The 16,810-nt window shown below is 40.8% G+C and overlaps 2 protein-coding genes and 2 non-coding genes across 9 annotated transcripts in view; 3 read left to right on the top strand and 1 right to left on the bottom strand.

Moving 5' to 3' along the window:
• LOC142383682 (aldose reductase-related protein 2) overlaps positions 1-5,718 on the top strand; it is a 30,246-nt gene extending 24,528 nt beyond the window's left edge. The window contains exons 5-10 of one of the 2 annotated variants that reach the window (XM_075469334.1): positions 2,309-2,425; positions 3,324-3,436; positions 4,226-4,313; positions 4,390-4,473; positions 4,677-4,759; positions 4,839-5,718. In XM_075469334.1, coding sequence (XP_075325449.1) covers positions 2,309-2,425; positions 3,324-3,436; positions 4,226-4,313; positions 4,390-4,473; positions 4,677-4,759; positions 4,839-4,872 — 519 coding nt within the window. In that variant the 3' untranslated portion in view covers positions 4,873-5,718. The remainder of the gene's footprint in view (positions 1-2,308; positions 2,426-3,323; positions 3,437-4,225; positions 4,314-4,389; positions 4,474-4,676; positions 4,760-4,838) is intronic. The other variant, XM_075469335.1, reaches the window with a different exon arrangement.
• trnas-uga (transfer RNA serine (anticodon UGA)) lies at positions 1,323-1,404 on the top strand. Its single transcript has one exon. It is a non-coding gene; the product is annotated as a tRNA-Ser (tRNA).
• On the top strand, positions 1,559-1,640 carry trnas-cga (transfer RNA serine (anticodon CGA)). The gene has a single exon. It is a non-coding gene; the product is annotated as a tRNA-Ser (tRNA).
• Positions 5,719-5,920: 202 nt separating the features above from the next.
• On the bottom strand, positions 5,921-12,933 carry klhl36 (kelch-like family member 36). 5 transcript variants are annotated; one of them, XM_075469329.1, is made up of 10 exons: positions 12,857-12,933; positions 12,660-12,753; positions 12,203-12,280; positions 11,336-11,566; positions 10,762-10,884; positions 8,378-8,599; positions 7,982-8,287; positions 7,485-7,712; positions 7,207-7,364; positions 5,921-6,929 (listed from the first exon to the last, which is right to left on the bottom strand). In XM_075469329.1, exons 3-10 carry the CDS (start codon positions 12,254-12,256, stop codon positions 6,356-6,358), a joined length of 1,896 nt encoding a protein of 631 aa, XP_075325444.1. In that variant the 5' UTR covers positions 12,257-12,280; positions 12,660-12,753; positions 12,857-12,933; the 3' UTR covers positions 5,921-6,355. The 5 variants fall into 5 exon arrangements, with proteins under 5 accessions (XP_075325444.1, XP_075325445.1, XP_075325447.1 ...); XM_075469330.1 differs by having other exon boundaries at positions 12,203-12,277; positions 12,660-12,933; XM_075469332.1 differs by having other exon boundaries at positions 11,372-11,566; positions 12,660-12,933.
• Positions 12,934-16,810: the final 3,877 nt, after the last annotated feature.

The following is a 16,810-nucleotide window of genomic DNA, read 5'->3' on the forward strand; positions in this document are numbered from 1 at the left end:
ACCGCGTACCGTTAAGATCGGCTCGTCGTGACACGTTAGCCGAACTCCTGGTACACGGTTCAGTCAACAAAGACAGCGCTAGCAAGAGAAAACCGGCTGACACACTGTAACGTGTTTGTCCGCGGGTATAATGCTGCACAGTAGCCGACTGCACCAGTGTGTTAACACGGTGTAGTCAGGTAGCGGCTCGCCTTGACACGTTAGCCTAATTTATTAAGTAAACACAGTCGTTGGCTACACCGGTAACTTAATACTGGGTAGCTGAATGAGCAGCTCGCCGAGACGCGGACACTGCTCAAAAGGACCGTGAATAGGTACTTACTCGGCCAATCCAAACCGAACCTGGAGCCGCGTTCGGCGACGTGAGTCCTTTACGGGTCGTCTGAGAACAGTTAAGCGGATGTCCAGGCTAGCTCAGCTAGATTAGCTGAGGGAGCTTCGTTCCGTTCTTCACGGGAAGAAAGCGAGAATGAGTTTGGAGGGGCGGGTCGGCTGGATAGTATGAGGGGGCGGGGCCCCAGTACAGCTCGACCTGTCTGTCACTGACAGACGTTGTGTCATTGGAGCTTCTGCAGTTGGTTACGCCAAGGCGATTCCCATAGTGAAACACCGAACGAAGTTAGAAAAAGAACTCTCTTGACTAAGGATTGCTGAAAGTTAACCTCCAAAGAAACACAAGTTCCTTGGACCATTTGTTTAAACAAAACTAAGGCCAGACGTGTTGTTGATCACATGTACTTCTGCACATATTGATCTCTGAAGAGACACAGTTCCTTGCTAGGACCCCATTTTGAAGACTGACCATTTTTCACAAACGAAAAATAAGCTTTTTCTTGATCGCCACAACTTAGGTCTGTCTCAGGAGTTGAAGTCCTTCATGAAAAATGATTTGTAACCGTTGAATGTTAAGGGTGAACACACACATGTATGTTGTTGTCGTGGCCGAGAGGTTAAGGCGAAGGATTTAGAAATCCATTGGGGTTTCACCGCGTAGGTTCTAATCCTGCCGACAACGATAGTTCTCTTGACTGAGGGTTGCTGAAAGTTAACCTCCAAAGAAACACAAGTTCCTGGACCATTTGTTTAAACAAAACTAAGGCCAGACGTGTCGTTGATCACATGAACTTCTGCACATATTGATCTCTGAAGAGACACAGCTCCTTGCTAGGACCCCATTTTGAAGACTGACCATTTCTCACAAACAAAAGATAAGCTTTTTCTTGATCGCCATAACTTAGGTCTGTCTCAGGAGTTGAAGTCCTTCATGAAAAATAATGATTTGTAACCATTGAATGTTAAGGGTGAACACTTATGTGTATGTCGTTGTCGTGGCCAAGAGGTTAAGGCGATGGATTTGAAATCCATTGGGGTTTCCCCACGTAGGTTCGAATCCTTCCGACAACGATAACTCTCTTGACTAAGGGTTGCTGAAAGTTAACCTCCAAAGAAAAACAAGTTCCTTGGACCGTTTTTTTAAACAATACTAAGGCCGGACGTGTCGTTGATCACATGAACTCCCGCACATATTGATCTCTGAAGAGACACTTATGTGTATGTCGTTGTCGTGGCCGAGAGGTTAAGGCGATGGATTCGAAATCCATTGGGGTTTCCCCACGTAGGTTTGAATCCTGCTTACAATGATAACTCTACTGACTCAGTGTTGCTTAAAGTTAACCTGCCAAGAAGCAAAAGTTCCTTTGACCAATTTTTTAAACAAAACTAAGGCCAGACGTCTTGCTGATCACATTAGCTTCCGAGCAGATTGATCTCTCAGGACACAAAGTTTCTTGCTAGGACCCAATTTCGAAGACTGACCGTTTCTTATTAAGTAAAACATGATCATCAACTTTGAATGAACTTCAGATGAACCAACAGTCTGGAAAATGTTTAAACTCAATTAATTAGCATTCTTTCAAAATGTCACTTGAATGAAATAAAAAGTTAAATCGTGAAAATGAGAATGATGAAATGCCATTTGAAGTTCACTTATTTGCCATTGTAATTCAGTTAACTTCGTAGATATTTACTTTTCTTTTTGATGCTGATCACTGTGGAACTCCATATGCTGTATATTTCCATACATTACCATTTAAATTATTGTTTCTCTTATTCTTCCACCCCATGTTTTCATAGATCCTCTACCGCAAAGGAACTCCCCAAGTAACTTGAATCTGTGTTTAAATAGAAATAATGACCAAAAGGTTTAGAGAATAGAAAAATAAAATACATACTTTACTCCATATCCCTCTGATATTTAGTTCAAAATAAGAGTGGATTGCAGTTGACCGTCACTGCTGTTGCGTTTTAGGGGATGGAGGCCCTGCAAGCCTCGGGAAAGGTGAAGAGCATCGGCGTATCCAACTTCAGCATCCTGCAGCTGGAAAGACTTCTTGCTCTGTGCAGGGTTCCCCCTGCTGTTAACCAGGTGTTTGATATTTACTTCACAGATTCATCTCTGTTCACCCAGCTTTATTCTCTCATTCCCTGTATTTAATTTCTTTGTGAAAAAATAGTGTTCCAGCAGATATTTTCTTTTTTTTTTATCACCTGTTAAAAGAACATTGCTTAGAAAATGGATCACTAACACTTTTTCTTTTTTCCCCTTACTGACTTCTCTGGGCTTGTGAATAAACCAGAGATTGTATTTAAATGATAGATGCTACTCGCAAAAAGAGAAGTTAAAATGAAGAAATGTTAAAGAAAGAAACATAACATCTGTGGAGGAGTTTGAAGGATGAATCCATGGGTGTCAAAGCTTGTAGAAAGTAAATTAGTGGTTAATTATCATTTACCAGGCCATGTGTCTTAGCTCTGCACTGACACCTCACCTGTCTGATATCACTAATACTCAGAGGACAGATGTCGACGATCTTTTGAGGGGTTGTAATCACCTGGATCTCACACAACCCATATAAGTTTGTGATATTTCCAGTTAGGATGCTCGCCGTTACTACTCTATAGACTTTTACATGACCGCAGCTTAGGAGTTTAGATGTTTTTTAGGTTTCCACCTCAGTTTCACAAGCCAATCAAACTCAACGTCAACGCGCAAAACGGGACGTTAGGCCGTATCTCTGCGATGCATTTATGTATCGATGCCAAACTTGGTGCATGGACTCATGACGCCTTCCTGAGCACCCCAAGCCTTGCCTATTGTGCCATGCTGCTAGGACCCCCCATCGTTGCTTGCAGCTATATTTTCATATTGGAATTTGTTTTTCTACATCATTGAGACTTGGGCCGAATGTTGTATCATAACCTTTTTAAAAAAAATTATTACGCCAGAATTAAGCTGTTCAGCAAAACTGTTGCGTCTCCCACAGGTGGAGCTACACCCCTACATGGTCCAGGCAGACATGATAGAGTTTTGTAAATCGAAGAACATCGCCCTGACAGCCTACAGCCCCTTTGGTTCACCTGGGAGACCTGCAGACATGTAAGATACAGCAGTACTGAAACACACTAAAAACAGAACGTGAGATATCTGAAACTCTGTCCATCAAACTGACATTTGTACAGGCTGTAGTGTTAATTGATGTACCCATGGCCTAAAATCTAAGGTGACAAAGGGAAACAGAAATGGTAAAACACAACATATTTTGTTATACACATGTATTCCTTTTTTATATGCATTTATTCATATTTAATGTGACATTTTTTAGCTTTTTGTAATACTGGACATCCTGCTGCAGAAAACCCTTCTTCTGCATTTGCTCACAGCCCCTTATTTTATTGACTTTACAGTGATCAGCCCTCAACCCTCAGGAAATGGTCTTTTAAACTGGTTATTCTGCATACATTTTGCTCTCTTTCAGCTTGCATATGTTTAAGGTTGTTTAGCATCTTGTTGTGTTTCTGTTGTGACACTTTACAATAGTTCTGAGATACCTTTTGTGGTGTGTTTGACTTTCTGGTCAAACTTTTTTTATGCAGATGTTTTGCATTTATTTGTGATAATTTCAACGTTTTGTTTTTCCTTCTCTCTTTCATGCTGTTTTCTTTTGCATTTTTTTTGTAATTTAGCAGATGTTTTGTGTTCATCCTGCATCTCTTTCACATTGATAAGTCTTTTTAGGTTGGTTTGTGCTCCTTGCTGGTTGTTCTAACTCTGTAAATGTTCGTAGCCACTTTGCACCACTGTGATGTCTGTTCAGTAATCCCTTGCAAACCATTTATTACGTCTGCTGATTCCAGTTTGAGACTAACGTACTCTGGACCTTTTTAGGTTAAACGCCGATGCTGATCCACATAAGATCCTGGAGGACCCCGTTGTCGCTGATATAGGCAGAAAGCACAAGCGTAGCCCTGCCCAGGTCAGTTCGAGTTACTGTGCTACACTGTAAAAGCGTATGTGGGCGTTTTTGTTTTGTAACAGCAGTGTTTTACCAGGTTCTGCTGAGGTATCATGTGCAGCAGGGGATTGTAGTCATCCCGAAGAGCGAAAAGCCTCATCACATCCTTGAAAATACAAAGGTAAAAACTCTCCATATGTTTACCATCACACCCTTACTCAACACCAAATATCAGAGCACGTTTTCTCCACAGATGAACGAAGAGTTTGCCTCTTCGTTTACCAGGCCATATATTAATAATTATGACAAAAGTTAATAATTTATGACAAAATGTTAGTATGGGCCAAAAAGCTGCCTCTGAATTCCTGCTGTTTATGTGTACAGATCTTTGACTTCAGCCTAACTGATGAGGACATGACAGCCCTGAGAGGCCTGGACCGAGGCTGGCAGGCAGGCATAATCGATGAGTAAGTTACAGTCCAGGTGCTGTAGTGAAAGTCTCTTGCGCACCTGTATTGAAGTGACAACTGTTGATTTGTTTTTCAGGATCAAATCTCACCCATACTACCCCTTTGTTTGAGCCAGCCAGGAAAGAAGACGGCATACAGGATCATCTAAAATTCAGCACATTATTTACTAAACAATAAATGTTAATCCCATTAATATCGCTTCAAACTATTTGAACTATTTAAAGTATCGAGAACTTAATAACGATGATGATGTTGGTTGATTCACTATGAAAGGTTTTTGGGGGGTTTTACCAGACAGAGCCGTTTATTCTGCAGATCATATCTGTCCACACAGCCTACTTATAAAAAATAAATAATTTAATTAAATGTATGTTGATCTGAGTCAGTGGCAACAATATCACTGACAGAAAAACTAATCTTACAAGAATTGTCAGACTATAAGACAATTGACAACTAAGCACACTCCTATTAAAGAGCCTGTTTGTGCATTTGCCTGTGATGGTTATAAATCTCTTTATATATAGGTTTTGCTTTTACTTGTGGATATTTTGCTTCTTTAAGTGTTTGCGTCCCATTTTACTTCAATTTGTAGCAGTTTTTTTATTCTTTGCAGCTGTTTTTGCAGCAGAAAAACAGGAACCCTCTTGATGCTTTGACTCTTAAATTTGAGCCCATGCTCACACTCACCTTAGAGCAAAAGCAAGACCTTTACAGACTTGAGGAACGTGTCATTTGATGAAGGAAGACATACTCAACACTGATGCTGGAATTCACCTGCTATAACATGACAATTAACCCCAGTTTGTGAAGTAATATTATAATTTGTTGTCATGAAGGTTACATTTATGAAATGGCTACGCTTTTATTTACACTTTTTGAGTGATCTGCAAATATTTTTGATATTTAGCATCTTCATAGTATAATTACAACCTGTCATGTGATCACATGCCTATGTCTCGGAGTCAGAACTATTAAATTTGAGCTTGTGTCGTTGTCAAGAGCAACCATCTGAGATCCACTTGACACCTCCATTTGCCCCGCACTGTACACGTGCATGCATGCATGCATTAGTGCTCCATGAGCAATGTCTCCCAGAGGGGAATTTTAGGTGTGAGGATCTTCCTTTGTTCTCCGCCGACAAACAGCTTGCTAAGAGGCTGATAGTAGCCAGCTTTATTTTGGGTAGCCTTTAAAGCACATGAACACCAGGATTTAAACAGGATATAATTCTAAAAATTAGAACTGTTTGGTTAACTCTGCTAATGGCCAAGCAACCAGTCTATCTGACGGTCTTCACTCTAGCTGTCTCCCAAGCCAGGGAGCGCTTCCACTGGACCTGACATTACCCAACGTTGATGTTTCTATATATCAGCACCAGAATGTTAAAGCATACTTTTAGTTTCAAACACAGTAAAAATGAGCAAACTGTACAGTAACTGCAGGACATGGAACGTCCATCTTATGATAAAGTTTTTGACGACATGTTTGCTGTTACTGTTCTTCTTCTCTCACTAAGATGCTGCATCTATCTGATTTAACACATAGGAGACGAAACCAGAGTCTGATTCAGGTCAAAGACCTTCACCCACGCTGTTACGTGGGGTGGGACCTTCCTTTCACCCCTCGCCCCATTTTCTTTTTCTCTGGCGAGGCTGATGGCGGTGAGGGCTTTACAGTACAAACACATGCTGATGCCCCTGCAATGCGTTTGGGCAAGTCAGGCTCTCTGGACCATGATCCCTTGTCAGGGTCGTACACCTGTGTGACTCTGGAGAACGCCATGCTCTCCCAGCTGTAGCCCCCGAGTACATAGACCCTCCCTGCCCAGACCGCCAGCCCTGCCTCGCTGTTTGGCAGAAGCAGAGGGGCCACTCGAGTCCACTGGCCACCCCGTGGATCGTAGGACTCCACCTGCAGGATGTCAAAGCGCTCAGTGGTGTCCGCATGATCGTCGCTGCCTCCAATTGCGTAGATGAGGTGACTGAGGGAGGCCATACAGTGCCAGCCTCGGGCCAGAGACATGGCCTGGCGTTCCACCCACACATCACCGTCCCGTGATGGAGCGTAGCTCAGAACGTCTCTGCGGTACGGACCGATCTGATAGTCGTGACCACCTGAGATGTAGACGACACCACGGTGGACCGTCCCAGCGTGGCCGTAAGTGAACCTGTGAAAGACAGAATTCCCAAAGTCTAATGTTGAACTTCTAAAGCAGGTTTTCTCAGCCCACTATTTCTGGGGAAAGAAAAACAACATCAACGCCTATCTTGTTACGTTGAAGTTTCTTGCACTTTTTAGGAGCATCACAAGTTTTAATAAAAAGTGTTCACTAGAGACCTTGCCATCATCCCGATCCAGCACTGAGACTACAGCATTCAGCAAATACAAAACCGTGCACGGCAAGACGTGTGTCAGATAAAACAGCAGCAGAAGTGCTGTTGTACCTCGGTAGTCCTGCCACGTAGGACCAGCAGTCCTCAGCGGGATAGTACACCTCCACGGAGGACAACGCTCCGGTGTCATTCCTCCCTCCAACGGCAATCAGGCACTCTCCCACTGCGCCTAGATAAAAGTCAACCCTCCGCTGGTTCATTGGAGCACCCTGTAAGACATCACACTGTCATGGGCCGGGCCAATAAAAGCCAAGCATAACAAACGTGAAGTGAAACAACAAAATAATGAATAATGACAGGTTGATGGAGGGGACTTTTCTTTACTCTACCTTGGTCCACTGGTTGTGGCGGGGGTCATATCTGTACAGCAAATTACAAGCAGCGTCTCCTCCGTTGTCCCTGGACGAGCTGCCGCCAGCTGTGAAGATGAAGCCCCCCAGTACCGCCAAGCAGTGGTGGCTCCGCTTGGCTGGCAGCTCAGTCTCCACCTCCCAGCTTCCTGTCTCACTATCTAGCCGGCAAACATTGGCGCTCAGCTCCTCTCCGCGCTCGTACACCTAAAAAAGCAAAGGGTGGAGGACGCAGTGAGCTTCTCTTTGTGACAAGCTTGAAACCTTTCTGAAACGTCTAGTCTTTTCAGTCTGTTGTCAGAGGGAAGTCACACTATTCTATCTTATTCATTTAGTCTGCGAGTGTCGTGACAGCAAGTCACAAGCGTTAATGTTTTTGTTTAAGTCAAGTTAATAGGTCACAAGTCGAGTTCTTTAAAGCTCCTGTAACTGCACTTGTCAGATGTTCATATCTTCATATCAAAAGTAACTAGTACCTCTCCTCCAATGAGCAACAGTTGCTCAACTCCTCCCCTCAGAATTGTCCGTCCGGTTTGCAGTAGCGGCTGAGCGCTTGGCCTAGCGTGGTACCCCAACGCCTCCTCCACCAGGGCCTCGCAGCACGCCTCCTCAGGTAGCAGAGCTCGCACCACGGGCAGCACTCGACTCACAAGGTCCTCCTCCGGCATCAGCGGGAATCGAATGTGGGAGAGAAGCTGCCTGGCGTTGGCAGTCCGCTCCGGGCTCTGGCTGAGCCACTGCAGGGAGGCCTGCAGAAGAGCCTGCTCGCTGTCATGCTGCACCTGAAGATGAAAAGAGGAGCTCTGAGATCACCGAACAATAGAAGGCATTGACTTGTCGCTCTTAACATATTAATGGCGTGGAAGTTTTACCTGGCCACTGGAGAGGTATGAGGTGAGCTTGGGTAAAGAAATGTTTCGTAGGAAGTCTGGAGTGAAAGAGAGTGTGGCGAAGCGTGCAAGAATGAAGTGGTCGATGAAGTTGTCGAGTCGCTCCAGACTGTAGAGCTGAGACAGTTCCTGCAGGTACAGGTAGTTGTCTTCACTCACCTCCTTCTCCAGGTACTGGCAGCAGAAATCCACCACCCGCCACACCTGAATAACACCAAGTTTCCAAAGCTCTCAATTTCTAAATCCTATTCATAGAGGAAACGCATTCATATGACAGTATATGTGTGTGTGTGTGTGTGTGTGTGTGTGTGTGTGTATATATATATATATATATTATACGTACAACGACTTCCCTTATTCAGCATTTACAACTAATTTGTAAAAAATGAATAAATACTTCACATTCACTGATGCAGGCAGTATTCAGATTTAAACACCATAAAAACACCTCAACAAGCAGAAGCATGCAGATAAAACCAAATATATGTCCCCCCATGACTAATCTAAAAAAAGAAGCATTACACTGCTGTCTCTGTTTGAAGTGAAACACATTTTCAGCTCATTAGTACAGGACTGTATCAGTTTGCTGATTAAGTCTTGATCATTTAGTTGACTGTGCTGTCACAGCTAGCTGGAAGCTCAAATTAACAATAACAATAAATACGAATAATCAAAGGGAAACGCAACAAACCTTTAACTTCGAGATGTGAGAATCATAAAATGATTTAAATTTTTGCAAGAAAAATAACTAAAACAACAGTTAAAACAATTTCGCATGGATATTCGGTCAATAAACAAATGCATGTACCAACTAATCATTTCAGCTCCACATGTATTCAACATTCGCACTTATACACACTTTCTCCCTTCACACTTTAAATTTGTTATTACAATTAATAAACATCTTACAATATCTACTGCATGTGGCAGTTGTGATATTTGCAGTGTTTAATAGCATGAAAATGCATTTTAAATCTAACTTTACCAACACAATGCACAAAAATGCACAAAATAAACATTTTCCCCAAACAGCGTGTGAATGAATTTAGTTATAAGTTATTAATAACAGTGAAGCCATCTACAAGAAAAGACAGAGCAGACTGTACTTTTTGAGGAAGCTAAGGTCCTTCAAGGTTTGCAACAAGATGTTGCAGATCTTCTACAAGTCTGTTGTTGAGAGCGTCATTTCCTCTTGCGTCATCTGTTGGGGCAGCAGCATCAGAACCAGGGACCTAAAAAGACTCAACAACCTGATAAAGAAGGCTGGTTCTGTTCTGGGGACGACTGTGGAACCTCTGGAGACAATAATGCAAAGAAGGATTTTGCATAAAATCAAGAGAATTATGGACAACCCTGAACATCCTCTCCATGAGACTGTTATCGGAAAACAGAGTCTCTTCAGTCAAAGGCTTCTTCAGTTTGGATGTAAAACTGACCGCTACAGGAAATCATTCCTGCCCACAGCCATCAGCATCTATAATAACTCCTTGATTTAATTGAGCTACATCAACATTTAATTTCCCTCTGGGATAAATAAAGTATTTTTGAATTGAATTGAATTGAATTGAATTGAATTAATCAGCTTTGGTTAGTCTTATGCCTTACCAAGTCCTGTTGTTCAACTTTGAAAAGAAAAGCTTAAAAATTAGTGTTTTATAAACGTTTTAGAAGCTGTTTCTAAACGTATGTCTCAAAGCAGCCCACAGAAATGTCACTCTCTTTGTCTGATATTTCCCTCTTTCTGTCTTCATAACGTCCTGAAGCCCAGATTTAGTTTTGTCGGCTGTGTCACAAACAAAGGACCCGCTGCAGTCATTTTGCTTTACACAAGGCCTCTCTTGATGTTTCACATTTTACATACAAACAGCATGTCCTTGCTTTCAGAATTTCATTTGATCTGTAACTTCAGTTGCAGCTGGTTCCGTGTATAAACAGCAAGAAGACAGCCAAAACTTTCACGAAATACTGACTTTCACTATTGTAGCCTGTGGATGAGACATAAAAGCTCCTCAACTCTCAAGCGAGCTGTCCATCAAAAGCTATGAGTGCTAGCTGTAATTTGAATCACCATATCCAGAAAGTCTAAATGCCTGCCAGACTTTTGAGAGAGAAAATCTAAAAAGTAAAGCACAGCTGCTGTATCGTTCTTTCCAATGGCACATGCACTCGGTCATACACCACACATGTGGAAAACACAACTCTGCTGTAGTCAGTCTTTCAAATGGTTAATTATAAGTTCATGTCTAAATCAAAACTAAGTTCAATATCATGCAAATGCATCTCCGATTTTAATTGAGCGTTCTGAGCAATTCATTTTGTGGAATCAGAAGTTCCTTATGACGCAAGGAAGGACACCAGTTTCTTACCTGCAGGAGGTGTGCAGCCTCCAGAACATAGTCAATGTTTCCTCCATCCAGCGACAGCTCTCCACTGTACAGGAAGTCCGCCACAGCCTGCAGACCGATGTGGGACATCCCGACCAGCTCCACCTGCAGACAGCGAGAGGATGATCCCATCATGGACATGACATGGTGAGCTGTGCACTCCATCTATCTGCAATTGCCTGAATAATTTGACAGCTAAAACTAACATCTAAATATTCAATATAATTATCAACCTTGTGTTTCTGCCGTCATTGACGGGGATTATGAGTATCATCAGTATTTAAATGCATAAAGTTAAAGCTTTATATATTCTTTTGCTGCAGTTCCAGTGCAGAACGAGAGTCAGGGATGTCTGCAAAATCCAAGAAAAACATTTACTTCTTTAGCTGAAAAGAGGTGAGATTTTAACACTGTTAGATCTTCGTTAACAATCAAAACCAGTGCCTGATAAAAATCATATAAAGTCCTAATTCCCTAAGAAAATCTAATGAGTTCATATTTTTTTGGAAATATGTAAAGAAAGAAAGGTCTCATCAAAATAAAAACAGAAAGTTACGTTTGTCATCATGCAGGATGTTGTTTTCCTGCGTACCTCCTGCTGGTGCTCCTCCCTCATGCCCAGGGTGAACATAGCGTGGAAATAGGGGCTGGAGACAGCTAGGAGTGCTCGGTGAGCGGGGACTCGCTGGCCATCAGCGATCAGCGTCACGTCACAGAACCGGCTATGCTGCCGCTGCTCATTGAGGCCCTGCAGCACCTCCCCGGCCTGGTCTGCCGAGCGGAAAACCTGGTTGAAATAAAGCAGAATTACTATCACAGACAACAAGACTGCTGAACTCCATCCGTCCGTCACAATCCAGATAAAAGTTTTGACTTGGATCAAAACGTCCGGTTATTTCTGGGCACTCATAATGCTTAAACTTTACATACGATGAACCCTCCTTGTTACACATAGAGCTGATCTCTGTTTCAGTTTTGAATCAATTTGGTGGCTGGAACAGATTCAAAGGTCTGGAGGAGTCATGCAGGAGACACCACTTAAGACTAATTTTACGTGGAAAAAGATTTAAACTAAAGATTCTTCTAAAAAAAAAAATCAGTTATGCTACTAGAACTAGTCTATTAATCTTCAAATATTTTGATAATAATGTCACCATTTTTCAGAAAAAGATGTCATTTTTACTGTTTCAAATGCAAGGATTAGATCCTTTTCTTTGTTACAAATTAAAATAAAGTCAAAGTCAAAGTCAACTTTATTGTCAAATCTGTATATGTACAGGACATACACAGGATTGAAATTACATTTCTCTCAAACTCAATAGTGCAGCGCAGCGGTAGCATTTAACCTAACTACTTTAATACAAGGCAGAAATAAACTGAATATTGCTTGATTTGGGCTTTAATAAAGCATGCACACACTGACCTTGGATGATTCACTGATCCTCTGGGGCCGGCACACGCGGCTCAGTTTGTCCATTATGTCCCCTCAGGCAGGCATCTTCTGAAAGAAGAGTCCAACAAGAAAGCTGACCTTCAGACCTTCAGCTTCGTGCTTTAAGATCAAAAGATTAATCAACTAAGAACCAAATCATTAGTTTTGGCCCTAAAATTCCCTGAATTGACAAAGTAAGACATTTGAGGAGGTCATCTTCGAGTTAAATACATTGTTTGAGGAGTTTGTCATCATCTCCTAATGTTTTTTTGAACAATTAACAATAGATGGAAACGGTATCAGACCGAGGTGTCAACAAACATATAAACTAAACAACAGAACAGCCCAGCATCTGGTCATAATCGTGACAACGAAATTACTGACAACTCATATAGCCAAACAGTTGGCAAATATGCCACTTTCTGAAAGGAAAGGAAACGGTCCTTACTTTCAGGACAGCTGGTTTCTCTCTGTTTCACACATCAGCGTCTCTTGTTACTGAAGCTTAGCAGCACAACAAGGAGACACAGAGCGCATTTTCTCTAAAAAATGATAAAAATAATTGTTTTTCAACGGCGACTGAAAGCACACAGCTTAATGTAAGCTTCTCTTTTTGCTAATTTTCTTTGTTCAAAGTCATATTACCGGTAACACGTAGTTTTTAGCAGAAGGGGCTGCACCATGTAGCACAAACACAATTAGCTTGGCTACATGCTAAGCTCAGGTGCACTTCCTGTATTGGTTTTTCAGAATAAAGTTATGTGCGCAATATACTTTGAATAATGAACAAAACACTTAAAAGTACACAAATCCTTTTATTTCAGAGCCTAAAATTTGGCTTTTTTTCAAATAAAAAGTAAATGACTGAGTCAGTGATTTACACAGTTATTTATGCTCGTGATTTACACAGTTATTTATACTCATGTCGTCACTTTTTCAGTTGTATCATTCAATTTGGACAGAAAATAAAAATTAAATAAAAACGCTGCATTGATCTTATCAAGCATCCAATGGCCGTATGTTGTACTTTAATGTAGCTTACATTTGATTTGTTGTGCATCACTTTGTTCAAGCTTTACGTGGAATACCGACCCATTTGTTTGGTGGTGTTCCCATTTTATTTCTCATTCTTGATTCATTTCGACGATTTATTCATTTCTAACATTTGAATATGATGAAGAAAAAACATGTACCCAGCAAAATGACTGGGAGCGATAAAAACACTGTAGAAATGCATAGAAACAGTATTCACGATATGATAAAGTAAGAAGAAAAGGAATTTTAAAGAATCAGGTGTCTTTGAAAGACAGGAAGTAGTTTCAAACTTAATTATGAAATGGAAAATAGTTTTAAGAATTTCTTCTCTCATAGAGTCAGCAAAAAAGTAAATGTAAAGTTTCACTTGTATCCGGTTCTGTGATGATTTTAATTTGAAGTCAAACCTTTCAAGCGGATGTTGTCATTGTTGGACCAATCAAATCAACTGTTTGGGAGTACGTTCAAGACATGCAAGTTAGCAACGGTTTTAAAATGATCGAACTTAGATAGAAGTGGTCATGTGTTCATAATGAACCTGGACGCAATAGAACTGCACTAAGAATAAGATCACTCTATACAAACTGGTAGTGATTTTAAACTTTAAAGGGATAGTTCGCCTCTTTTGACATGAAGCTGTATGACATCTGTATGTCTGATGAGAAAAAACAGACCCCAAATCTTGCTTTTTCAGTCATCCCATTACTATGAAATATTTCCTCCTCATTAAAACGTTTCAAAATGAAAAATAGGCTTTTAATAAGTGTACATTTTTCACTTTTTTGGGTTACAAAAATGCTAAATTTTTCACACAAAATCCGGGAACAAAAAACTTTTAAGGTTCACAAACTTCCTGGTACCACTGTAATCCTGTAATCAACAGATATTTGATATTTTTTGGGGGGCTTTGGGAGTCCTGTTTGGCCCTCTGTTGTTTTGTTGTCTGTCAAAGCACTTTGTAAACCCAGTTTTTAAAGGTACTATACAAATAAAAGTTATTATTATTATTATTATTATTATTATTATTATCATTATATACACATAGAAGACCACAATGAGTAAATGTAACCCTTCCATACGAAGCACAAACTATATTAATGCTTTAGAACATTGAAGAAATGGTCTAAGTATAAATGTAAAATGCAATGATTTGTTAGCCTGGGAATTCCCATGCTGCTTTGCACGCGATTTCGTTCACACTGCAAAGGCAGCCTGGAAACCACCGCCCTTATTTTTGCCTGAGTTAGGGAACCAATCACAGAACGGGGGGGCAGCAAGACGATGACGACATCTATGCGTGACACCGAAGCTTGTAGAGTGTTAATCCAACATGGCAGCGGACACAACGTTACCGTTCGATGCAGCCTTAGAAAGTGTTTTAAGTAGCTTAGAACGCAAGTTTACTTTCATTTTATTTTTTTTTCTTCTTCTTCCTCGTCGAATTTCTGTCGCTCTACATATGTCATCTGGTAAAAATGATACAATTGGCTATGAATCGCGCGCAAAGCAGCATGGGAAGAACCAGATGCCATTTGATAGACATTCGTAGCGCCCAATAAACGGCTCTAGGCATTCGTAAACCACGCCTCAAATACGAGAAAATGCACACCAAGTTCCCAGACCACCATCTCATCGAGATGTGGACGCGTCAGCCAGGCTAATGATTTGTACCATTTCCTGAAAATTATCAAAAGATTTGAACAACTAAATATCATGATATAAACGTAGAAGAAGCATAGTTTTTTAATGAATTATTGAAAAAGCTGAAAGTAATTGATAAATGCAACAGTTAGTTGACAATTGAATAATGCTGGACACTTCTAACTTAAGTAAACAGGCTTTAAAAGGTTGTGTGAAACAGAGCAGTTATCGGAGATAATTTAGCACTGAGGTATCCCTTAACTTTGTACTGTCTTCTTTATGTATTATATTCAACATGTGTTCATAGGAGTCTAATATCTGGAGCTTCAATCTTGATTGTGTTCATCATAACCATCATAAATAGATGTAATCACTCTTTTCTTTTATAAACATATGAGCAGTTAGTTTAACAATCATGAATACCCCTATAAAAGGTGGGTGTGAGGAGTTGTTTGTGAACCAGCAGGTGGCAGAATGATGCAGAGTGCTGAGCTCATGTTGGGCAGTTTGTGGTCCTCCTTTGGAAGAGGTGGTCAGTCTCTGGGCAGTGTCAGAAATTAGTGTTGGTGAAGCTGGTGGAGCCAAGTGAAGAGGTAACCTTTGACCTCTCTGCAGCCCAGTGCCGTATTGCTGATTTCTATACTTTATATGGCTCACATACACATAAGGCCCCGCCCCGGGCTTACACACTTTACTCAATAATGCATTTTGGCTGCAAGAAGTCTGTCTAGTTTTGTACCTGTTGATGATAATGATATTTGAAAGAAGACGAAAACTGCGTGCTTTATCGTGCCTGTTGGCTCGGGCTTTAATTTTTTTTAACCGCAGTCATAGACCGATCTTCTGAATTTAAATTAAGTGTTGATAAAACCATCAAAACTCAATTACTGCAATTGCGCTGTAAATTTGTGTAAAGTTAAGCTATTTAGTTAAAGTAAAAACCGGAAATGAACAGTTTTACCTTTAGAATAAAAGCCCAGTTGAGGATTATATTCCATTTTCTGCACGGTAGTGTGGTTGTTAACACTGTCAAGCGGGTACAGAAAATGGGTGGATCTTGCACCAAAGTCAAGCAGCTGTGATTCCGAAAGAATTCTAAATATACCCGCTCCTTTTATAGAATCAAACAGGGTCATCAAGGTGAAATATTGTCACCTATTCTTTTCAGCTTATATATAGATGATCTTTCTAAGAGACTAAAGTGTTAAGAATCGGTAAACAAATAAGATACCTTGGCCGTCCCCCATCAGTGTTGTAAACTCAAATTTCCCATGTGTACAGAGGATGTTAAAATGGCTCCTTTTAAGACTTGATGTACTCCTTTGTATACGGCCCATGTGTGGTGCAGTTATACTAAAGCAAAAATGAAAAACAACCAAGGTAGCATTTAGTGATGCATTTAGATCTATAGGCTTCCAGTTTGGACCTGTGCAAACACATGAAGAAGAAACACATGTTTCTTACTAATCATGTTCCTACTTTTCATGCTGTTTTGGGGACCTTCATGTACAAATTAATGGGTTGATTGTTTGACTTTGTGACTCTAGGTATTTGTCTTTCTTCTGGATGTACTGCAACAGGTGCTTGTATTAACTATATCACTGTGGATTGTATGGAAAGTGATACTGTGTGTGTGTGCGTTGTTGTTCTTATTTTGTAATTTATCTATATAGTCTTCTCTTGTTTCCTGGCCGCTGTTTGGTCTGCAATGTTCATAAATAAACACCGTTGAAACAGTAAGAATTGTAAGGTAAGAGTAGTAAAATTAGGTCCTAATCTCCGGCTGCTTGAAGAACTTTATTATGTTTTAACTTATAAAACACATTTACTGTAGGTTAGTCCTGGAGATTCTGCTCCACTGCTGCTTTCATTGGATCAAAATTTATGTTAATAAACAAATTTCTGAAGCATCTGATTGCCAAG

This window comes from Odontesthes bonariensis, chromosome 7 (assembly GCF_027942865.1).
Source record: "Odontesthes bonariensis isolate fOdoBon6 chromosome 7, fOdoBon6.hap1, whole genome shotgun sequence".
NCBI lineage: Eukaryota > Metazoa > Chordata > Actinopteri > Atheriniformes > Atherinopsidae > Odontesthes > Odontesthes bonariensis.